This window comes from Gastrolobium bilobum, unplaced genomic scaffold, assembly GCF_033153095.1.
Source record: "Gastrolobium bilobum isolate Gb01-03AN ecotype WA unplaced genomic scaffold, APGP_CSIRO_Gbil_v1 utg5903, whole genome shotgun sequence".
Taxonomy (NCBI): domain Eukaryota; kingdom Viridiplantae; phylum Streptophyta; class Magnoliopsida; order Fabales; family Fabaceae; genus Gastrolobium; species Gastrolobium bilobum.
The window spans coordinates 318,732-344,464 of NW_026899498.1; the positions used below are offsets into that span (position 1 = coordinate 318,732).

General features: G+C 36.0%; 1 protein-coding gene across 3 annotated transcripts in view; it reads right to left on the minus strand.

The window, feature by feature from the left end:
* Positions 1-679: 679 nt before the first annotated feature.
* The window catches only part of LOC133290671 (uncharacterized), a 34,301-nt gene continuing 9,247 nt past the window's right edge, over positions 680-25,733 (minus strand). Inside the window, exons 3-24 of one of the 3 annotated variants that reach the window (XM_061488797.1) lie at positions 25,312-25,411; positions 25,103-25,187; positions 24,952-25,001; positions 24,109-24,155; positions 21,452-21,511; positions 20,577-20,676; positions 20,407-20,484; positions 20,270-20,337; positions 20,081-20,149; positions 19,908-19,985; positions 19,727-19,822; positions 14,509-14,579; positions 13,976-14,053; positions 13,779-13,872; positions 13,091-13,189; positions 4,350-4,567; positions 4,150-4,264; positions 2,505-2,636; positions 2,318-2,425; positions 2,137-2,246; positions 1,952-2,056; positions 680-1,866 (exon numbers count right to left, since the gene is read on the minus strand). In XM_061488797.1, the coding sequence (XP_061344781.1) occupies positions 1,335-1,866; positions 1,952-2,056; positions 2,137-2,246; positions 2,318-2,425; positions 2,505-2,636; positions 4,150-4,264; positions 4,350-4,567; positions 13,091-13,189; positions 13,779-13,872; positions 13,976-14,053; positions 14,509-14,579; positions 19,727-19,822; positions 19,908-19,985; positions 20,081-20,149; positions 20,270-20,337; positions 20,407-20,484; positions 20,577-20,676; positions 21,452-21,511; positions 24,109-24,155; positions 24,952-25,001; positions 25,103-25,187; positions 25,312-25,411 (2,493 nt within the window). In that variant the 3' untranslated portion in view covers positions 680-1,334. Of the gene's footprint in view, positions 1,867-1,951; positions 2,057-2,136; positions 2,274-2,317; positions 2,426-2,504; positions 2,637-4,149; positions 4,265-4,349; positions 4,568-13,090; positions 13,190-13,778; positions 13,873-13,975; positions 14,054-14,508; positions 14,580-19,726; positions 19,823-19,907; positions 19,986-20,080; positions 20,150-20,269; positions 20,338-20,406; positions 20,485-20,576; positions 20,677-21,451; positions 21,512-24,075; positions 24,156-24,951; positions 25,002-25,102; positions 25,188-25,311; positions 25,412-25,733 lie in introns of all 3 variants that reach the window. The other 2 variants (XM_061488796.1, XM_061488795.1) reach the window with 2 other exon arrangements.

Below are 25,733 nucleotides of genomic sequence, written 5' to 3' on the forward strand. Positions count from 1 at the left end.
ATTCCTTTTTTTCTCTTATATTTTTAACTTCCAAAAAAACTAAAAATACCCTTTATTTTCCTTTCATTTCTCTTAAATCCTCTTCTTTTCCTTCCCCTCCAAACTCCCAAACACACTTTATGAAATTCTCACATAATTTCATCAAAAACCTTCTGTTAGTCTCTAAAATTAATTTGACTAACAGTATTTCAAAAATTTAATAGTAATTTGTATCATATAAAGACTAATATACGCAATGTTCATCCATGCCAAGCTTCAGCAACCACTGCATGCATTGTCTTAACTCCAAGTCTGCCTTGCCCGTGGCTCAAGGGTAACCGAACTTGTGTTCCTTGCGAGAACTTCCGGGCCTGTCGCATAAGATTGTGCAGGCATGCATTATTGGTATCGGCCAATGGTTTAAGATTTCATGGCAATCAATATGTGCTGAGAAAGAGAATCGGAGACGTAAATGTGTTGGGAAGCACTATTATTACAAAAGAAAACAAAATGGCAGAAAGGTGAAAGTTACCCCTTCAGTTAGGTAGCTGTACTGTAAGAAACGGAAAAAACCCACAAATGCTATCAAATAATGGACGCAACAGCTGCTAAAGGTCAAGCAATCAACACTAAGTTTTTACCTTAGAAAGCCCGCATAATAGGTAAAGCCGAAATACAAAGTTAAAGAGAGATCTAGGGATGAAGTAACCAGCGTAACTAGTTACGATGACAGAACTGCACGGTAAGTCAAATGCATAGTTCAATTCAGATTTACAACGGATGCTTTTTTTTTCCTACTACATCTGTGAAAAATTGGCCCTAGAAACTCACTGCACATATCCCTATTATCACATCCACTACAAAAAAGGGGGAAAAATAGAAAAGCAAAACCTGTGTAGGGCGCATATTTGCGCCCTCTATGAGGAAGTCAATATAACTTTAAAAAGGGTAAAAAAATGATAACAAAAAAAAAAAAAAAAAAAGCTAAACACTAACCCAGAATCCTCTTGCAGAAATTATGACAAAGGAGCTGGAAGAGGTAAAAAATTGGAGAATGAAAAGAAAACGACAGAATTATTGCTGGTGAATGTTATACAAAAGTAACAATTACTATGCTCAAAGCCCGAAATACCCAACCGAAGCATAGAAGCAGATCCAAGTTGCTGTATAATACCTTGCCGCCTCTCAGTGGCACTGTACAGTATTTCCACACGTCCTCCCAGAATGCATACTCAGAACTTACCCCCCGGTAGAAAGAACTCCTTTGTCTCAAATAGGCACAGCAACCACTTTGCCACCAGCAAATCCATAGGTCAAATAGCACAATTTGCCTTCCCCTATATGGTTCTAAAATCTTAAGATCCATTTACGGCCATCTCTGGAGAGGATTTTGGAGAAACCAATGGATGTTCCTCGCAACCCAACTGTCCATTATCAGAAGTGCCAAGTCCATCAGAAAAGTTTCTAGATGCAGCCGTTTCTTTCTCTACATAGTTCTCTTCAGCTGTTGCGTTGCTATTCTCAGAGCAGCTTCTAGAAACATTTGGCTCCTTTTCTTGATTGTCTTCACTTGAGCTCATCCTCCCATCAATTGTCAAAGGACCAGTATGAATGTTGATTGCAGTTTTCTTACCAGGTAGCACAGTCTGGCTCCAAGTTGAACACAAGGCATTAAAAACATTCTCTTTTGATTTTGAATTCTTAGACAACTTCTGCTTCTTTATAAGCTCCGGATCCTTATCCTTTGGAGGCAATTTTCTTTTCAGCCTGAGATACTCCATCGTCTCTTCATCCTCTTCAGAAGCTTCTGGCCGCTTCCTTGGTGGTGGCCTGTAATCCTCATCATCCTCATCATCATCATAGTCAACTAGTCCACCAGCCCTTGGACTGAAAATCAAGACAAATGAATTAACTAACAGAAGATGATCATGAGGAAGTTGGACTACTCAAATATAAAGAAAAACAAGTATACCTTAACTGTGAGTAGCTAACAGTAACTCCATTGGATAACACAGGTTGATGTTGTTGCCCTTTCTGATTACGTGAAATAGATGCAGAGGTTGTATCCTCCTCATCGCTGATTAACCACCAAAAGTCAAGAAACTTCATGCCAGTTGTATAAAATCTTCCTACATACTTATAAAAAAAGATATATACCTGTCCTCATTAAAGTAGTCTTCCTCTTCTTTCTCCAGAGCACGCTCATCAAGTCGTCTTCGAAGGTCAGATAACATTACAGTAGCTTTTGTCCCATCATCATCCAAACACTGCAAGCAAGCACGTAATCTCAAGAACTATGTGCTTGGACAAGAAGTGGCTAAATACAAGAGGGAAATACCTGCTCATATTTTACTTTCAGTGAATGAACGGAAGCTAAATACTCAAATTTCACTAGCTGGTCCCAGAAAGAATCAACTATATATTTCAGCAATAATTTCATATTCTCCTGCATTATACAAAGTTATCAGTACACAACTGCTTGTGGCAACTAATATCCACAATGAATACATATAAAAGAATGGTACCTTGCGAATATACTCAAAAAGTTCAAGAACTGCAGAATTGAGCAGATTGTAGCGATTGCCATCAGCAACAAAGGCATCTACAATTGGCTTGAGAAGGTTGTTTCTAACAAAATGATTTATCAGATGCTCATCCTGCAGGGCAACACTCCAAACTGTTAGATGCACTGCATATGAGGAGCAATCCACCATAAATCTGCAGGAAACAATTATATATATAGGAGAGATAAAAAAGAGAATCACAGTCATGGTGTAAGATAACTAGTTTCATCGAATTAAAAAGATTCTGCCAACTAACCTATGAGGTTTAATTTCAAACTTAATACTACGAGAACAAGAAGTCAGACAAAAAATTGAGACAACAGCTTACATTAAAAGCTACCAATATAAACAACTCAAAACAGCAATAACAAAGTAAACTAAATTGCCCAAAATATTATTCTATGCATAACTGATACCTTCATCCCCTCTTTAAAGAAGTCTAAGAATAAATTAATAACAAAAATTTATACCCATTTTTCAAATTTATCAAGAGAAAGGGAGCCTTGGCACAATGATTTTGCCAAGTGACCCAGATGTCACAGGATTGATCCATATAATCAGCTTCTTGCAAATGCAAGGTAAGGCTGCCAACTATAGACCTTTCCCTGGACCCCACACAGAATGCCGAGAATGGAAGCTTCATAGCACCAAGTTTCCCTTTTAACCATTATCAAGAGAGAGATGCTCTCAAACTGCAAAGATTCCATGTTCAAAATTCCTCATACCTAGTTACTTTCTAAATATAATTTACTACACACATCTGATACGTATTTACACCGATAACAAAATATTCCCTTAGACTACAATTGAACGTGGGTGCTAGCATGATGCAAGTAAATTGTTCAGATGATTACAAAGAAAGTAGGCAAATGCTCAACACTTCAACAAGAGTGGGCCGATGAGCTCCAAAATGACAAAAGGTACAGCTTAGTCACTGATAATAAGATTTTGCAAGAAACGAAGAAATTAAGACAGACAAAAAACTCTAAACAAAATGTGGTTCATAACAAAGTAAAGGGAAGGAAATAACTGATAGTTGATGTAGAATAAAATGAGTGCCAGGTTTTACATACAAAATATTTCCAATATTCCACTCAGAAGGGTGAGGAAATAAAGAAAAATAAGCTTCATCATCAAACTTCAGACCATCCTCAAGCTTAAATCACTAACACAACCAGTCATACTACCTAACCCTAAAAATGAAACAAATCAGTAAGACACCACTGTTTAACTACAAATAAGCAGTAATCAAAGTTCATTCGGCAATGTCTGGGGAATGTGTTATTTTCACTCAAGATAAGGCTGTAAGACCCTTATGACCCCCAAAATTATAAGTCCATGACTGAATGTCAGGAAAAATAGTTATATATATAAAGGGGGGACACTTTCACTCTGGCAGATGCCAAAGACCATCATGATCAACATCAGCGGCCATACCAATAGCAGATCCCCTGGTGCCGCCATGATGAACACGCCATCATCCCATGGGAATTTTATCCAGTGGAAACCTTAACCAACCACCTCATTCAGCCATGGCGGCTACTGTTGACAAAACTGAGATACTGTATTATACAATTACAGTATCTGCACAAAAGTTTAAACTTACATGACGTGAGAGAATAGTCCGAACAAACCGGACAGCACCAACAACTAGGTATTTTTCTCTTCTCCTTGTCAGTAACAAAATTTTATCAATCACATTATTTACGAGAAAGTTGCACCTGTAAACAGTAGAGACCCACGTCACATATTACAAGATCAGAAACAAAAAGTCAATCTCCATTACAGCAGGGAAACAGGAAATACTTTATCCTGTATGGATGATGTAGGACACAAAAGGCAAGTAATTCACATATGTTTGATAGTATCTCTGGCTTTGTCCCACTCTGATACTGAACTCCTTGGCCAGGATCTATTGTTTTGGTTCTCGCATGAGCAACATTTTCTGAAGGACATGATGCTGTTATCACTTCCATTAGTTGACCCAGATGCTTCTCGTAGAAAATGTCAATAATAGTGTCCCTCTGCCAGATGAAACTAAAAAGTTACTAAAAATAACTTCAGTAATAACTATCTACCAAACCTAGAATGAGACTTCCATCTTACGTGAAACATTAATGGACAAGTTTCTCCAACAATTTAACAGATATATTATAACACAACTCAACATTCAAAATTTAAACCTGCACAAACAAACTCAAATGCAATGACTCCAAATGCAAAACAAAAGAACACATACTTCAATCCTACATGGAACTTCAACTAACAAGCTTGTCCAAGTCCAAGAAAGATATATCCATAAAACACAACTAAACATTCAAAAATTTAAACCTGCATATGCGACTATGCGCTGATTCCAAATGTAAAGCTATTTAAAGTGAGAACATGGAAGAAACCAAGTTTACTCACAGAGAAATGGGGACTAGCTCCTTATACCAGAAATGAGTTCTAGAATTCTTGGAATACAATAAGAACATACAGGAAAGAAAACAGAAAACGAAAAATGAATCAATTCGGAGTATGGAAACCCCAGCCTTAGCAGAGGCCTAACCAATTCCTTCACACTAATTCCCTCCCTACTCTCTAAGAACTGCTCTTGGAGTCCCCTGCACCTACACCAATTCTCACCACAAAAAACAGCCGCTTTCTAACTGCAACATGAAGCTGCACGATAGCAATTCTATGCTCAATTAGAATATTTCATACCCCAGCAAATAAAAAATTCCTGCAACATCTCAACAATGCAATCAACCAAATGAATCCAGGTCTAAAGGTTTCTCATACGTTTGTGAGGGCTTATGAAAGAAGAGATGTAGGGGATCACTGCTCTCAATTGTATATACTGACTCAGCAAAGGTTAGTTAGGGGGGAATCTGTTTGTTAAGAGTCACACATGTGGAGCATCTGACAAAGGTTGGTATCAAATATGTTACGACCCATACTATATGAGTCAGGCATTGTAGTTAGGTGGTTAGAAGTAGTTAGTCCCTCGTCTAAATAAGGGCAACGTTCTTTCAGTCATAATCATCTTTGAGATTGTATAATAGAATTGACTGAGGAGTATCTCAGTGTGAAGAGGAGTGCCCCTTGAGAAGAGCTTGCTCTTGAATTTTGTCAGTGTACTCTTTGCTGTTAATCAAATAAAGAATTGTTTTTTCCTTCATTTCCTTTCCTTTTCATCCTCCTCTCTCCCCTATTTGTGTGATTCTTTCCTTGTAAAAATCTAAGGTCGTAACAATTGGTCCAACCTGCAGGACCTTTGAAGGGACGAACGCAATGGGAAGAGCTTTGAAGAATTCTAGAAATCATATCAAGAAGAAGACCAGCGATTCAGAATTCAATGAAAAGTTGCAGAAAATAATAAAGATTCTTGATAGGTTGGTGAAGAAAAGAGAGACACCAATATGCGAAATGAAGAATCATGATTTTGTTGGAACTCCAAAGGGAGACACCAATAGGTTGGAAACTCAAGTAGTTTCCAAGCCAAAAATGTGTACGCAAAACATGGAGATAGAAGAAGGTGAGTTTCATGATTTCAAGATGGTGAAGCCATTGGTGAAGATGCAAGTGGTGGCCGATGCAGAAAAGGAGGAGATCCCATCTTCTGGAACCAAGAAGATGCATTAGTTCGAAGATCTGTTGGGGAAGATGCAAGAAAAGACTGATTCAATCCCAGAAATTGACGCCAAAAAAGGGGAGACAGAAGAAGAAAAAAAGAGAGGCAGATCTCACATGCTTCTTAACGAAAAAGAAAAAATGTTCCTACCATTGAAGTCAGCCTTTATGAGAGTTGGTGGGGAAAATATAGAGCTTGGTGGAGCCTGTTAACTCTCCAAAAGAGAGTTAATTTTGTGCTTTTAAAGTTAAATTGCTGCAATATGTGGCATAAAATTATCTTAAAGCATGATTAATTGAGCTTAATGTGCATAAATATGATGTTAAGTGTTTTGAGATGATTATATGTTAAATTGATGATTTTTGGTATGATTTTGATGTTGGAACAGATAACTGGCTTTGTGTTTTATTTTGCAAAAAGATGTTGCAGCTATGCTATAGCAATGGACCAATTGAATTAATGATACCCTGCGTTCTGGGTTCTAACAAACTGGATATGTTGATAACTGGAAGATTTGAATTCAGCTTGAAAGAATCACGAAATTCTTGCAAGGTAAGGATGTGATAAGGTTGTTATGAAGATTACCTCTTTATAAAGCTAAAGATAACAGCCTTATCCACATCCAAAACAGCAAGGAAGATTAGATTAACAAGGATTCTTATCAAATCATACCAGAAGATCGAGCTGCAGCACTGGATATTCAAAGTAAAGCCCAAACTTGGACCAAGTCATTTAAGCTTATAAATACAAGCACTCAAGAATCCACAAGAGACACCAAGAAAGAGATCAGAAAAGCACCACGTTCAAAGTTATTTTTTCACACTAATCGAGAGATAGTGGACGGTTCAAGTCTGAGAAGAAGAACCTAGAGAGAGAGTGATTCTTGGAGGAAGAAGAGCTGCTAGAGCGTAGCTGGAGCAAGACTGTGGCAGAGTTTTACAATAGCGTGTTTTAGTTTTCTCTTCTATTTTTCCACGAATTCTTTCTTCTTTTTCTCTGTTTTCTTTTATTCCATCATGAGCTAAATTGCTCCTTAGGTTAGGTGATAGAGTACCTCTGCTATAACACTGTAATGGATGCCTCTACTTTGTTTTATGAATGTTTAGTTAGTTATTCAACAAGATTGCTTATTCTTATTCATGTGTGCATGTCAAGAGATACATATATGACATTGAGGAGGTTGGGGCCGAGAGATTTCCGAATCCAGACCCTTGCTGAATTGTGTTGGTCAATAGGTGAAGATAAAGTAAATTAATTGAGTTAATTAGGTAAAAGTGCAGTAACTTGGTTAATTAGGTGGAAAAGAGTAACTTAATTGGATTGATTAGGTGAAAGAAAAGTAACTTGATTGATTAGATAAAAGACAAGTAGCTTAATTGAGTGGTGAATAGAGAGATCATTCACACCACATAGCCTCAGAACTTGAACTTAATGAATTCGATAATTAATTTGCCCATAGAGATGTGGGGATTAGTTATTGGGTATATATGTTAGGTTGGCCAAAAGCCCCAACATATCTTAGTGTTCGGTTACTAATTAAGCATTGATAGATAGCATCGTTTCAGTATTGCTGTATCAGAAAAATTGAACCTGACCTATATCTCATCCATCACTTTAATACCTTAGATTAGTTTGTTGTTTCTTTACTTTTATTGTCTTTACTTTACAAAACCATCCATAAAGATTATTCCTTTTCTAATTTCTTCACTTGAGTAATTATTGCTTTATAAATCATCTCCGTGAAAACGATACTTGGACTCACACATCCCTTTATTACTTGTGACACGTGCACTTGCGTATTTGTATGAATATTAATTGATTGCAAATTGCACAACAGCGCCCCGAACAAAGAAGGAACAAAAAAGTCAGATAAGGAACAAGAGGAAAAGACCGAAACAAAAGCAATAGAGAAGCAAGCTGAAAGAGATCCTCCTGCGTCTCCGCCACCACCGGACCTGCCTGAGTGGAAGGTGGTTTGCAGGAGAGACGAGTGGGTTCAAAAGAAGAAAGAAGCAGCAAGAGCCAAAGAGAGATTCTATAAAATGGGTCCTTACTCTTGTATAATGGGTCATCAGGACCAACCCAAATTTAAAAGTAAAAAAATAAAGAAAGACCAGTAAAGGAGAAATCTGCGGGGTTAGGACATCAACAATGGATGGGCTCAAGAATCAAGAAGGTGGGTCACATATCATACCACATTTTCTTCGTCAAAGCCTCACCAGTAATATCATGAGGACGTGGCCAAAAAACCAAGACGGTGATAGTCCTAGACCTCGTCAAGACGTTTGTCACAAGCTACTCAAGGAGTTCTCGCTTCCCATTTTCGATGAAGCTGTAGTGATAAGCATTGTTCTCTCTCTCCATGTTTGTAGAACAGGTCTTCGTGATTACTATGGTGTAGGTAAAAAGCCCATGGGGTTAGGTATGAGAAAGTCAAATCTTGACAAGTACAGATCTATATTACCATCGGATTTGGCATCTAACAAGCAATTGACTTTCCACAAGGTACTGACCTATGCTCCTGAGGGCCTTGTTGTGTACATCATAGAGAAGCAGATGTGGCAGGATAAAAGAATTGAGAGAGACCGAGACAAGAAAGCTGCAGAGAGGGTAGAAATCGGATTCATCAAAATGGGTCTCAACTATTGGTTCATTGGTCAGGCCCAATAATAGGCTGAAAGAAGCGAGTGTAAGGGGAAAATTTGCTGCGTTTAGGTACCCGCAATGGTTGGGCTCGGGTTTTAGCAAGGTGGGGTGTCGTCATCAACCCAGAAGTCATTGCTTCCCAGTGTCCACTATTGGCAATTTGCAAAGGATCGAGGCCGTTAAGGTTGAGTATAGTGTAACCAACCAGCTGGGTGATGTTCGTGGTGGAACACAGGAGTTTGTTGATTATTATGGGTATTGTGGTGATTCCGAATTAGAGTTTACAGCAGTTCTTTGATGCAAGAGATTGATGACAGTTTGTTCAATGAGTACGATGTTGATGGAGATTGTTTGAGCAAAATTCCCACTTACCAATTTGGTAACTTTGGGAATTTGAGATTGGGTTCTCCATCTGCGTGCATTGCCAATCCCCACAAGGAATAAAGAAGCATTAACAATAATAATTTTGCAAAAATGTCAGTGATACAACAATGCATACGCAGCTGCTGTATTCCGAAGCGATCAAATAAATGCTTGAACGAAGCACTCTACCTGAAGCTCTTCAAAGATGATAAGGTAATATCATCGCTTGGGATATCTTCAATTAGGGGTATGCGAAAATCTGCAGTACAGGCTTGGAAATGCTGAAGTACATTTAGTAGATACAACCAGACACCCAGATGGTAGGTTGTTTGACACATTGATGGCCACAATGGAAATGCTTAGCACTGTTGCATATGTTCGTACCATAGCTATGTTTAGGCTAATAGCTATTAATATTGGAATGATTATTGGGATAAGTCAGCAACCGGAAAGTGTCATAATGGTCACTGATTTTGCTAATGGTTTTGTTGCTCGAACATCTTTCTTGTTTAGTGCTTACAGGGAAGACATTTCTACCATTACTCATAAACCTTTTAAGCAGAAAGAAAGAAACTTTGAAACTGAAGCCAAAGCTGGAGTTATGAAGTTTTTTAGAGATGTCACTACAACATAGGGACATTTTCAATATCTCAAGTTTCAACCTTGAGGACAGGGTTGTTTTAAATGGGGCGGCATTGTTACAACCCATATTATATGAGTCAGGCTTTGTAGTTCGGTGGTAAGGTTGTTAGGAGTAGTTAGTCCCTCGTCTATATAAGGGTAACATTCTTTCTGCCATAATCATCTTTGAGATTGTATTGTAGAATTGACTGAGGAGTATATCAATGTGAACGGGAGTGCCCCTTGAGAAGAGCTTGCTCTTGAATTTTGTCGGTGTACTCTTTTGTTGTTAATCAAATAAAGAATTGTTTTTTCCTTCATTTCCTTTCCTTTTCATCCTCCTCTCTCCCTTATTTCTGTGATTCTTTCCTTGTAATAATCTAGGGTCATAACAAAATAGCAAGAGAGGCATCATTTTTGGGGGATCTGGACATTTTGGGACTGGACTTGGGCATTTGGGAGAGAAGCCAGAAGCTCTCGAATACTTATGGGTGGCCATTACTTTGGTGTCCTCTTTTCTTTCTTTAATTTTCTGTCCATCTACATGTAATCTAGTCACTGCAACATGATTTGTAAGCATTTCCCTTATTCCAATATCCGTTGTAGTGTCTTCAATCGTATACTGGTGTTAGCATATTTCATAACAATAATTCATTTTAGTATTTCCTTTTCCATTTTATTGTGAATTGGTAGTTATAACAGTTTCCAAGTGCGCAAAACATATAGTACATATGAGCAGATTGCAAATGGCCAACGGAGGATTATCCTCCTTCAAATGTCCAGTCTAGCCATGAAGGAATTTGTTCTTGAAAGATGAACAAAACAAAAACGTCATTGGTTCCTCCCAGATCAGACACAAAAATGTCATTAATTGTCTTCCTGCTCACGCCTTCGATTGCTCCATCACTCATGGAAAAATTTAACATTAATTGTGTTTAAAACGAAGACAAAGGCTCCTTTCTCATATACCTAGTTGAATGGAAATGCTTGTCCTTTACCATGAGCTGAGTAAAATTCGTGAAATTCAAATCTAACAGTAGACTTGCAATCAATTGTAAATGATATTGTACAGAAGTTCCATTCCATGGTAGCATTAATGGCTAACTCTAGGAATGAAAAACTGATTCAGAAACTTCTTGTTTCTTTGCAACACAGGCATCAGCTATAGGCTGAAAGAATATGCTTAGAATCTCATGCATCATCATTTTCCCTCAACCAATCACTAAGTTGAATTACTAGACCAAGTCTGCAAATAAGAAATGTCATCCATGACAACTGCTTTTTTGACAACAGATCCAAGAATCCCACTGTCAGAATCCACAAGCCTGGCATTCCTCAAACCATTTTAGAAAGTCAGTGGAATGAGGGATAGTGTCAGGTGTTCAGTTGATGTAGGCGGTTCTAACATGAGAACTAGGGAAAAGTTGGCAATGCAAGGAGGGCAGCCATGAACAACTTGAGGCAATGGTCACACTGAGAATGAGGTTTGTTGGACTAACAGCCATGACCAAAACTCTCAGACACAAGCGAAGAATAATCAATATAAAAAGGAGGCATGTCATTTCAGAGGGTTACTTGGACAGAATCCAAAGCAAGGATGACCAAGTTGTGTTCAGTGTGGGATAGTATGTGAGCCCAAAACCTGATCATTGTTGGTAGAATACTCTGAAGGCAAACCATAGAGGGCTAACAACACGAAAAAAGTACCCCGTAGCTCAAGTTCAAATGTTGGTGTCCCCGCAAAGGGCAAGAGCTCATTGAAGTCATGAGAGCCAATCTTACCCAAATATGCTTAAATAGGGTCATCAAACTTCGGAGGTGCAATTGCACTCATAAGGTTACGGCAATCCTCATAATGGCATTGACTATCATTAGTGTAAAGGACCTTGGCTGACTGCCGGACAGACTCGCAAGTGACGTGAGCCCAAAACATCTGTTGCAAAGATGGATGAATAGTGGATTTTATTATGTCGTACGATGGGGCTCAATCTTAGTCCACCAAAGGTGCTCAGCAGCAGCCACGACTTTAGCATTGCAATAAGGTGGTCTGCATAGTCTTGCCTATTAAGCCAAAGTTTAATATTTGAAGCTCATGTGTCATAGTTGTTGTCATCCAACTTGGTGGAGGGAGGGCCCTAACATCATTGCTGATAACAAGGAGCTTAGACTTCAATCCTTAGGAGCGTCAGAGAGCAGATCCAGCCATGGGCCAGATGTTACATTAGACAAGCAACAAACAATGTGGGGTAGATATGGGACAGCAAGCATAGATCAAATCAGATCGAGGATTGAACAAAACGGTGAGCAACATGGCCCAAATCCGGGCTCCACGTGTGGCCATGCGTGGCAGTAGTGGTGACAAAACAGGAGTGTTTACATGTGGCAGCAGTTTGGGAGTGAAACCTCCACGGATAGGCCTGACTGGGTAAGCCATTTTGGATCCTAGGGTTTTCAGCCGTAAAAGTCATTGATTAGATGCAGACAACGGCTAGAAAATGTACGGACAGTGGCTAGAAAATGTTGTGCTAGCTGCCAAAATGAAGGCACGGTAGTGGAGACTGGAAATTGGAGGGAAGACAAAGTTTCCAAAAAAAATTCTCACCAATGGACAATGGGTCCACCTGCGTCAGGGTTGCCTCTAATCTAGCTCTAGATAACATGATAAGTTAAGAGGAAATGAGAGACTTTGTGATATGTGCTTCTAAACTACACACCGGTGCCTAGACTACGTATTCAAAAAAAAAATACAAAAATCAGCAAGATAGTATTTACAAGGTTATCATAATTTCCAACACCCTCACTAATTTTCTCCCTACTCTTACTTCCCTTCCCATTATTCCATGATCGTTCACTCTTTACCCTCTCTTCTTCATAAGACCTATGACACGTAAGATGTTAGTCATGAGACCTCTCTTCTTTGCTAGTCATGCTTACTTGGGAAGATGTTCCCCAACTGCTCATGTAAGGTACACCTTCTTTAGGGGGGTATCTATCAGAATCTCACCTCCCCCTCCCCAACAGAAAAATTAGTATTAATGATGAGCAGCAAAGAAATTTACCATTACAAACCTAAATGTGGCCATAATTAAGAATGAATTATGCTCAAAAACAACTTATTTCAGAATGTTAAATTGAAGTTGACAATAACAAATTATCAGTTAAAGTTAACATTTCTCTCAAAAATAAATTAAAACTACAAAAGAAAAAAAGTAGAATAAAATATACTTTAGGCAAGCAGCATTTTGGACAGGTTAAAATCAGTTACAAAACAAAGCAAAAAAATGAAAGCACAAAAAGGAACCTGTGCTCCAGACAACGTGCACGAGTCCAATAGACTGCGAAGAATCTCAAGAAACTGGCAATGCATGTCATCTCCAAAATCCGTTATCATTCCTCTAACCTGTACATGGCAGACATTATTTTAACAAAAATGCTTAAAATTCAGAATCCATATTTTCGTATTCCATATTTCCTTAGCACAGAAACATAAAGGAATTTCCAGTAATTTTACAATTTTCTTCGGGATAACTTTTGTGTGCAAAAGTTTGTTTTCCCTATACTGTACTAAATTTAGTTTGAGAGGAACTCTGAAAAGGTCAATATATTGATGTAACTCTTTCAAGTTAGTTTCTATTGAACTTTCATAAACAAAATAACAATGGATTTCACTTCAGGCGGTATAACGCTTAATTACAAACCAACTCCACTGGACCAAGTTATCCTTTTTAAAATTTAGCAAATAAATAAATAAATAAATAAATAATTTTAGGAGAATTATTAGTCATAAAACTTGAATTCTCTTAGATTGCATTGTCTCTTATTCTATTTCCCCATCTTCTAAAGTTAATGCGCACGCGCGCGCACAAAATATACACAAATATACACAAACACACCAAGGTTATTTGATTTCAGCTATTTCTTTTGCAGATCCATGTCGTCTAGAAAGAACATTAACTTCATTTGCTAAAAAAAAAAAAAAAAAAACTTACCAACAATCCAAGAAGAGTAATTCCTTCCTGCCGAACAACATAGGATCGCAGAAGATTAGGATCCTGATTCAAGAATAGAATCAGGATATCTGTTCTGCAACGAGCACACATTTTCCTCTTAGCAATTATAACATAACAACAGAACAGTCAAAACTGAAGATTTTATACAGATGAAAGTAATAAAGGTGTAGCTATACCCAGTAAGCACAAACTTCTTGTCTTGACTTTGCAAGACATCAGTGACAATGTCAAAGATGCCCTCATTCATTAGATCCCTACAAACATTGAAATTTCAAATCGAAGAACAAATGAGATTTAATCAGATCCCCCCAAAATAGCACACTATCAGTGATTCAGTGCTAGATGTCAAAAAGTTTTGTGAGAGCTTACTAATAGAAGTATAAAAATGCGGCCTTAAACATGGCTTTTGATTAATATAATCGGAAGTTCTTTTTTGTACCAATTAAAATCTTACTACTAAGTGTACACTTACAAAAAAACCAATCTTCTGTAAACAAGTATGATTATTTCTTAAAAAATGACAACTATGCAGTATCAAAAAATATAAAGTAAATCAGTACCTGTTTTTGGGATGCTCAATCAAATTAATTCTTAACAATTACGAAGAATGCAATCAAACAATAGCGACTGACTCTAAAAATGGAGAAGACAAACTGCATGGACAGGATAACGATGAATGTCAAGATGTACCACTCCAGATGCAACATACCTAAAAAGCCGAAGCTGCTGTACCATCTGTAAGCTCTTGCTTAAACTACAAAATTCATGCAAGAAATGGACCTGTCCATCCATAGAGAGGAAAATTATATTTAAAATAAGAATAAGGTTGATCATGAGCGTCACAAAAAGGAGGCATTAACATTAAATCAGTTTAACAATACAACATACAGAAAAATCTACATTCATATCAACACATAATGAGATCAAGCAGGCAAGATTCATTTTAGTCACAATCTGTTTGTTCAAACACATCTTCACTACCAGGTTATACTCTTATAGTGCAACTCATTGGACATGATTCTTTTTGGAAAGGGAAAAAATGATTAAAAAGGAACAAATATGTCGTTGTTTGGTTTCGTTCTAAGGTGATAAGCAATGGACAGAAGCAATCATTTCGTAAAAACTTGTAATATCTTTTGTGCCCCCTTCAAGCTTAGGCAAAAATGAGAGATAAAATGAACTATTCTGCAGTATTTCCAATTAAAGAAGACATTTAAGCTTACAAGGGTGAATTTAATAAAAACATATTGTATCACAGGATGGCACATGTAGGGTTGTGACCAAGATGGAAACTAGAGAACAAGGGCACCTCGATTAAATTCAGCCAAGTTTAGCTCTAAATCAAATGCAGTATGAAGTTTGAAAATAAAGGAAAAAGAGGTTCTCGTGTTTATAATAGTATTAGTATCTTGAACAACAACACAACTCGAGATAAGAAATCTACAAAAAGTTTTGAAACAAAATCAACTGATTCGGGTAATAAAAAAGAATAAAGAAAAAGAATCACCAGTGTTGTGATGGTCACATCATCAATCCAACATCCTTTACAATATAAAATATTCTTTCACCATAGTTAGTATTTATAAAGGACAAACTCTGATGCATAAGACTTCCCAGCTTGTGAGTAAAGGGGTGAGAGTCAATTGTACACAGCTTTACTCTTAACAATTTTACAAAAAATCTGTTTCTCAAACTTAAACCCGTGACCTTCCGATCACAAGGAGCAACCTTATTTTTGCTTCAAGGCTCGCCCTGAATAAGTAGCTATTTTATGCAAATAAATATTTTGCTAGGTCTATATATTAGAATGAACCCAGGTTCAGCTATAATCAATTCATAAATAATATATAGTCCTCCTTTCATTCAAGTATTTAATAGAGCTCCCAACCTGGGAGACTCTGCTTCATAACAGCCACCTTCATAGCAGCTGCCTTTCTCCCTCCAGCGTGTGGCCCTATCCTGCATTCATAGCAGCCCCCTACATGCGTCCGACAGTGCTCGAATATGATTACTTGGATTGTTTATGAACAAGTTGGGAATCCAAAAAAGAGTCAACTATGTTCAAGACAACCCGACTCCTACTGACCTCTTGGATGTTTATCAGGGTTAGATGCATCCACCTGCACTGTCCTCCTCTTTCTCTAAAGTACCTTACATTAAGCTTACCACTACACTCAAAAATGATTTTTGTTCTACTAGTAATCCTTCTCGCACTATGTTATTTTGAGTTATCATCAAAAACGATTTTTGTTCTACTAGTAATCCTTCTCGCACTATGTTATTTTGAGTTATCATCACATTCTCATTATTCTTGCCTTTCTTCTTTATCTTTTGTATCTAGTCCTAGCAAGTAGTGCTTTATTCCATCTTGGGCAATGAAAAGCTATGGTTAGATGAAATGAGTGCACTTTAGAGCAGTGAAACTTAAGACTCTATTCCTCTTCCTTAAGGGAAGTTTGTTGCAAACTGTAGATGTATCTTCACAATTAAAGGGCGCCCTTGATGGTCAAATTGATTTTCTTTGTTAAGGAAATATATAAAATAATATATAAAACTTCACCTAACAGCTTAAGCTTTTGGAAGAGTTGGTTGTTAGACATAATATTAGAGCTTCGGTGACCAAAAATACTAGAATTCCGCTTGTCACCCCCTTTCTTCCAATAATCTTCTAAAATATATTGTGAAATTTTCTAGCATAGATGGGTGGGCCTGTCCCTAGTTAACCTTCAAATCCAATAGACTCTTATGTGAGGGAATCGTGTTAGAAAATAAAACATAAAAATATAAAATCATTCATCTGCCTTCATCTAATAACTTTAACGTTTAGGTTGAATTGATTCTTTATAGTCCTGAGAAATGTCTAGTGACGAAAGGGTATAAACAGGTTTTTGGCCTAGATTATGAGGACATCTCCTCGAGGATGGAAAAGGGTTTATATTAGCTTGTTTTTGTCTATACCCACTATTTGCCACCGGCCTCCTTACCAACTGGATGTCAACAATGTTTTTCTTCATAGAGCAACATCTTAGATTTGTTGCTCAAGAAGAATCTTTTACACTAGTTTGTTGTCTCAACAAAATCTTTTTATGGATTCAAAAAATTATTTTATAACTCAGAGTGAGGTCTTTTATTGTGACAAAGCAAAGGGTGCATTTATTTGGTTGCATACGTTTGACAACATGGTCATTCAAATAGTGATCACCATGGTATCACTCGATTAACACATAATCTTTGATGTCACTTTTAGACAAAGGACTTTGGGAAACTCATATGCTTCTTGGGAATAGAAGTGGCACAATCCAAGGATGGTATCGTAATTTCAAAAGAAAGTATGCAATGAATATTCCCGATGAAACAATTCTTATAAATGCAAACCCATTTGACACTTCTATGGATCCAAATGCCAAGCTTCTGCCAAATAAAAGGCAGTTGCTCTCAGATCAAGAAAGATTAAAAGATTAGTTAGAAAACTAAACTACTTAACAACTACTCATGCATAACATAGTTAAGAATTTTATGATTTGCAATTCAGATCTCAAGATTCGATTCAATTTTGCAAGCTAGCGACTTGTATCATCTGATGAACTCAAGATGGCTTTGAATAGTGCAATATATGCATGAAGTGCAATATATGCATGAAGTGCAATTCCTTATCACCGATACAGATTGCACAATTCATTATTTTATTTTTTCTTTTCGCTTTGTCTTCATCAATTCTTCTAAAAGAATATGAAAAGTTGAATAAGCTTAAATTCTTGAATGAAAAGGAATTAATAACCTTTTTTTATTATTCCATTGTCCTGCTTTCATTCTTCCAAAGCAGGGGATTCACAGTTACGCACTCAATCTATGCATCATATTTGGCTATTCCATCGCTCTTTTTCATTCCTTTAAAACAAAGTCTTTACATAGTCACTTGCTCCCTCTATATACACCTTATTTGGTTATATCATTGCTCTATTTACTTATAATTTTTTGTGAGAGTTATGGTTAAATTATTTCGTCAATTCCTAATTTCAAATTATTACATTGAGCATTTTTTTTATCCAGAGCTATTATTCACTGTGTCTTTGAATCTTATGATTCAATACTATTCACAACTCAAAAATTAGTCAGAATGATTCACAGTTTGAATTGCTATTTGATAACATTGATCTCGATATCTCATGTGCATTCAATGTGGTTAGATAAGTTCATTCCAAAATTCACCTTATGCAAGACATTAGGATATAGTAGTTTGTATCCTCATTTAGGATAGTCAAGCTACACTGCATATAACCTCTAATCCAATATTTCATAAGAGGACCAAATACATAGAGATAGATTGCTATTTCACTAGAGAAAAGGTCCTATTAAGAGATATTGCCACACAATTGGTCAATTCAAATGATCAACCAGCAGATATTTTCACCAAGTCTCTAATAGCTCCTAAGGTACGTTAGTTACATGGGTAACAAACTCGGTAAACGTGGCATATATGCTCTAGCTTGAGGAGCAATGTTATATTCGATATCCTAATTCTCAATTTGACTCGTCTCTAAGCTTTCCTTATAACACAACTTTTACTCCAGCACTTGATTCTAGTAGATTCCAATTGCAGTTCAAAAGGCATTGAAGGACAAGAACTAGATTCAAGTAATGAATGAGGGCATTGCAGAAGAATAGAACATTGAAGGTTGTTGAAAGACCACGAGGAAAAAGCCCAGTAGAATACAAATGGATATATACCTTGAGATATTGGTCTAATGGTATACGAAACCGACTTTCCTAATGGTATTAGGAACCGACTATCAAGAGTACCAAAATGAATATGGTAAGAGTTTTACTCTCCCTTGCTGCTCATCATAGATGTGAATCACAAAAATAAAATGTTAAAAATACTTTCCTTCGTCGAGACTTGGAGGAGGAAGTTTATATGGAGATGACACCCAAATATAATTCTTCTGGTGAAGAAAATAAGGTATATAAGTTTTTTTAAAAATAAATAAATATTGCATGGACAGAAGCAATGAAGATGCTAACTATGAAAGATCAGTTACTGACAGATCAATCTCTCGCTAATGAACGTTCTTGGGTGGAAAATCAGTTACATAGAGTATGAATGAGCAAGAAACAAAATGTTTTCACTTGATCAAATGCAGAGGGTGAGTTGCAAACCATGGCACAAGGAATTTGGGAACTACTATGGATTAAGTTATACTGTATGATCTTGGGATAAAGTATGAAAATCCTATCGAGTAATTTTGAGACAGCAAATTGGCCTTTAACATTACTCATGATCCAGTTCAACATAACAGAACTAAACATATTGAGGTGGACCCATTGCACAGAGAAGAAACTAGATAGTGGACTGATTACCACAACATAGATTGCTTCAGGGTCCAGCTGCCAAATGTATTAATGAAAGGACTTTGTACGAAGAAATTTCAGGATTTTACTAGCAACCTAGGAATAATAATATCCATTTAGCATCTTGAGGGGGAGTGTTATAATAGTCCCACATCAGTCTCGCATCCTTTAAGCCACAGTATTCTTTGTAAATCATTATAATTATTGTGAAGTGTTCTATTATCAGAGATCAGTCGTCATCTTAGGCAAGCAAATATTTAGTTAAGTCTATATGCTATTAGAATGAACCCATGTACAGTTTTATTCAATTCAGAAATAATATACAGACCCTCCTTCATTCAAGAAACAATTAATAAAATAATAACCTAAAGAGAGTGTACAGAACAACAGGGACCATTTATTAGCATAACCTCACTGGAATTCCATTTCTTCTTTTAGTACAATATCATCCAAATGTGACTGCACATACATAATAAGCTATACCATCAGGAGGTGAAAACGTCAAGTTATGAAATAACAATGTCATGCTGGAAATAGTAAATTAGCATTGTCATGGCTAAGAGAAACAAAAGACTTGCCATATTTTTCTTTGACTCAGGAGAGGTGGTGGGGGATTTTAACCTAGCAAACAACTCCTGGATAAATGTGCTATCATCCTTCAATAAAGAAACAACCTAAAAAATAACAGAGCAGTCAAAACTAAAGATAATGCAATATATTCAAAGAAAAGTATTCTTTCCATACAATTCAAAATCTTACAATGGCATTGTTTGCATGTATGATGGAATTGAGATTTGCAACAGTAGCCTCATCCAATACTCTAGCCAAGATAACATCCTGAAAGCAGAAAAAGAAGGTAAGAATAAAATAAAAAAATAATAATAAAAAAAAGAAAAGAAAGGACAACAATAAAATGCGTCAAAGGACCAAACCTTTAAAAAACCAACTCTATATGTCTGATGTATTTTTGACAACACAATTGTATCTTTTATAGGTATAGCCTACAAAAGAAAATAGTTAAATCTACAAGTAAGATGTAAATTTCAATGCATATCTACAGAACTACCTACCACTTTGCTTCTCTTCCAAAATAGAATAAATAATCAGATCAAAAATTATACCTCCTTAAAAATAACATGCTCCTTCAAGAATTTACGATGATGATGAACATGAGGAACCTCTGGATCATCTGAAATAACATACGAGATTCAAGAAAACACATTTCACTTGGCTGAGAAAATTATGTAGAAAAACTTACACTCAAGGGCACCAATAATGTCCATCATAAATTCATCACTGAATATTCTCTCAAAAATTTGTGTACTATTGAGCATAACTGCAGCAGAACAAACATAGGTCAAAAATGAAGAAAGAAAGAAATGTCAATACAAGGATCCAAATCAAAATGACATAAAAATGATTACTGACTGATGCCTTTGACTATTTTGAAAATCATGTGAAGGCCATCCATATTTTCCAAGTCTTCACAAACTCTGAATACTTCCATGAGCTTTCGAAAAAAGTCTTGCTGCATTGAAAATATAAATGAAAAAGGAAAATTTAAATATACAAGGAGGAAAAAATTGAGTTTACAAAGATTCTAAAACACTCTAACATACAAAAACGATGTGGTACGTAAACTTACGAATAAAAAGAACAAAAAAAAAAGCACTAGATAGCCATTCTTATTTTGCAAACAATATAGGCATAATCATCAAGAATAAAACATAACACTCAACTCCATTACCATGCACGTTGATAACTTAATCAACAATCACATCAGGAAATATGCTTTTCTTCCAAAAAAAATCCTAAAACAAGCATACCTCAAATTTTATATTATACATGGTAAAAACTTCATCAAAATTTATCTTAAGATAACAAAAGTTAACAATTTGTGAAACAAATATCTAAAAATATAGCATGAATGAGAAAGTATACATGAATTAGACCATCTTATCCTTTTGATCTCGGATTCCTTACTTACATATGACTGTGAAAAGTTAACGAAAGGCCATCTAATGTCCTCAATTTCAAGACCATAGAATAAATATGTTTATATGTTTTGGGACCAGAAATTCCTAGGTCTATCCTACACAACAGTACAGAATGCTAAACTACACCAAGAACAAAGTTAAAGTTATTGAAATTGCTTATACAAAAAATTACCAATAAGGAACGGCTTGAGGATGATCTATAGCTATAATGATAGATCACCAAATCATGCAGAATGAAGGTCACCAATCTACTCTATAAAGACATCATAAGCATATATACTACTTCTGGATATGATTTCAGCTTACATCACTTAATATTAGTTCAGTAAGCCGCAACTGATCAACAATGCCACTCTCAACCAGAGTCTGTAAACACAAAAAAGAAGATGAATTTCATTGAAGCTTCGTAGATAAATGTAATATTTTTAAACAATAAAAAATGGTCATAATTAGATAGTACAGTACTGAAATTCAACTCATTTGCTTGAAGTAATACAACACTACCATAAATTTGGTGAGACTGTTTTCTCATCAGAAGAACAGAAGCAATGTCATAAAAACAACACATCATTGAAAAGTCTACACCAATTGTGTGTGTGCGTCTCATTGTTAAATTGTGTTAATTGGTAAATGATAAGTCCACATGAATAATTCATACGTATAAATATTGTTGTACAACAAAATCCATTGATCAATATCATATAGGAAATAAAATGCTTAATAATTATTACAAATTACATATTCAATCTATATTTCTTTGTTTATGAACGTTTATTAACTTCAAGTATTCAAACATTTGACTCATTGGGCTGCTTATGATCTCTGATTTGGCTTACTGATCTGGATGTACAGCTAATGATGATACGCATTGGACTTTATGTTGAAAATTCAGCAAGAGTTAGGTAGGGCATGCCTCAAAAGAATCTACCCACGCCTCAGTGATGGTATGATAGGTTGAGACTTGCGAGGTTGAATTTTCACTTGAACAAGTCATAAGGAACACCATAAATGCAAAAAGATAAGTAGCAAATCTAGTTATACAGCAGATTTATCAAAGATTTTTTAACTAAAGTAGTAGCTATATTGTTCTTTCATGACCAAAAGGTCATATGAGTTCGAATCCAGGAAACAGCGGCTTTTTGACCCTTATAACCTTTTATTAATAATTAATTACCAAATTGACCTTCATTCTAAACTATTTCAAAAATTTAACCCCCTCCAAAAACATAACACCAATCTGCCCCTGTTTAACCGTTGACCACCAAGCCTACCCGGGTACACCCCTCCCTACCCGGGTATTTTTTGAAATTTTTTGCCTACCCGGGTAAGGAGGGGTGTACCCGGGTATTTTTCTTGGCACCTGAGAAATTGTTTGAATTATTTACCCGGGTAGGGAGGGGTGTACCCGGGTAAATAATTGAAATACCGGACTGTTGTTCTTAAAGGAGTAGACATCTCCAGTAAGCTTAGTATACAGAATTAAGGAATCTCATATAGGAGTATGAATTCTTGATCACTTATACCCACATAGGAAACTCGTCTTTAGTAAAACACCAAGGATTGTTGATCTGAATGAACATTACCAATATATCATTTCTCTAGCATAAGAACGAAACTTTGATATACAGATCAACTATGAGAAAAATAATGGATCTTTCTGTCTATGTTCATTGAAGGTATTATTGACATTTAATAAGCCAAAGAGAAACTTATTTCAAAAGTTCGCCAACTTTTAATGTTTTGTCTAGGACAGGAAGACTTTCTGATGTCTATTTGAAGTAAAACCTCGAGCCTATTATGCATCTTTTCCTTTTCTTTGCAAGGTAGAGGGGATATGTTTTTATGAGTGTATGAGATAAAACCACTTGTGGATCTCCACCTAAATACTTAAACAGTTAGGATGACTGGTTCCTTGACAAGGTAACAAAGCCTTGATCACTTTGTGATAAAGGGTTCAATGCTTGGTTCCTCCATTCTAATCATTAAGACTGAATTTCACTATTTAAGGTTTCAGCACAAGTTATTGACAGCTTCTATTTTATCCACCCTTCAAGCCATTAGGGTTTTCATGTGAGGGGCGTGAGAGCTAAAGAATAAAAATCATTGTTGAACCTCAACTCAACAAGTTCAGCTTTTAGAATGACTGAAATAGTAAACATTATTAGGATAGAAAGTCATTCAAAATTCCTAAACGAAGAAGAACAACAGTCCAGTCCATATTTCAATTATTTACCCGGGTACACCCCTCCCTACCCGGGTAAATAATTCAAACAATTTCTCAGGTGCCAAGAAAAATACCCGGGTACACACCTCCCTACCCGGGTAGGCAAAAATTTCAAAAAATACCCGGGTAAGGAGGGGTGTACCCGGGTAGGCTTGGTGGTCAACGGTCAAACAGGGGCAGATTGGTGTTATGTTTTTGGACGGGGTTAAATTTTTGAAATAGTTTAAAATGAAGGTCAATTTGATAATTAATTATTAATAAAAGGTTATAAGGGTCAAAAAGCCAGGAAACAGCCTCTTTGCAATTATACAAGGATAAGGCTGCGTACAAGGATTACCTCCACCCCACACTCGCTAGTCGGGTTTAACGGGGAGTGATTTTTTTAGTAGCTATATTGCTGTGGTAATTGCTTAAAATTAATAATAACAGCAAAAGCAAATTTGTTTGAAAAAGTAAATTAACTAATCAAGAATTTCAATGGATGGATTGCAATTAAAGAAACTAAGAAAGTAAATCAATTGAAACAAGTATTTCCAAACTTCATTCAGAATTGTGTTTCGGAAGGCTAAAAGTAAAAAGCTACAATAGAAACAGTTGATTTGCATAAAATTAGATTCCAAATAAAGAGAAAAAATAAAAAAACATGTGATGAAATTGTAAAACAATAAAAAGATAAATGAGGGGCGATTAAGGCGTATGCTGAAACCTTAAGAATCAAAGGAAGGGTCGACAACTCAACTGAAGGCAGCTCCCTTAACTCACTGTTTACACTGTGAAATGCCTCACCTGAAATATACAGCAAAAAAGGGTAAGACTAAGTCTGTAAAGCAGCAAACAAGATAATTCTGCAAATAAAGTCAAAGAAATGTTCAACAAAAGCATTCTAAAATCATAGCCCTTATCTATCAGCCTTCCATCAGACATACTTACGTATTCAAAAAGCCTTAAATTTTCAAAGGTAAAGCAACTTTTTCTGAGACACTGATTATATTTCACAAATTCAACAATCATCCTTTTGCACTTTAACCAATTTCCCTCCTTTTTACTACCTTGTAAGTCCAAATCCAATACAGCATTTTGACAGTTAATACAGTAACACAAAGACATCAGTTAAATTACTTCAAACAGACATGTCTAAGGCATTACTATCAAGAAAGCCGGGTAATATACTTGCAATGCAATCAAGACCACAAAATAATGGTTGGATGAACTCCCAGGTCTAGGACCTATATAATCATATCATAGCTATTATAGAAAAGAGGAGCAATTGATTTACTCTAGTCCAAGAAGGAATTCTCTGTATAGCACTGCATTAGCATTGAAATGGTAAAGTTAAAAGCAGTAACTGTTAAAGATAACATTAATAATCAGTAAATCAGACAGAATATAAATAATTCCCGAAAACATTAATATATTATTTTTGTAGCAAAAAACCAAATCCTAAAAATTATTTTTCACTAATGATCAGGTAAACATTAAAATAATAAAAACATAAAAAAAAAATCCTTATTTCGGAGAAAACACATGCAAACAACCTTCAGATAGAGAGGGAATAATGACATTCAAATTTTACATTACTTACTATTTAAAGTATTAAAATGCATATTCCTTTGCACACTGCAAATATGGTCCCTGAATAAAAAAAGCATACGAATTAAGATCAATTCCACAGCAATAAGAACAAAAACCAGAGAAAGATGTGAAATAATTAAAATTTAGAAGTTATTTGCTACCATATGTAAGAGCATCCACCACTCTCTTGAAAGCTAAGTGCCAGTTCTGTAGCATATTCTGGATCTCTCCATGAAATAATTGTATCTGAAGGACAAAATGACATCTTCCATCAAATTAACAAATAAAATGACCCTCATATATTCAAAGCATAAATGGATGACCACTAGACATTATTGAGAAAGAGAGATCATAAAATACTATCAATTACCTTCTTGTTTCCTATAAATATCATCAGAAGTGAGGCGATGCAAAAGTATGGTCTCATTGTCGTCTTCATCATAAACAAATAAACCCAGCCCTTCTGATCGCTGCATTATGAGATATTGTGATTTTTCATTCATTGTAAATGCAGGAAACTCAACATTTCAACATCAACAACACATTTCTCCCAAACTAGTTGCGGTCGGTAGCCATGGAAACTCCACATTTATCCAATTAAAAAAATGAAAATCCAACTCTAAATACCTATGTACTTGAATACAGTGATCAAGACCAATAGACCACCTATTTCTTTCAAATACTATAGTCATGTTAAGTTGTTTACTCTAAATCAGACATTTTTCCGTAGAGGAGGGGAGAACATGTAACGGTAATCAGACATTGGAAAAATCAGAGCTCATAAGCATCATC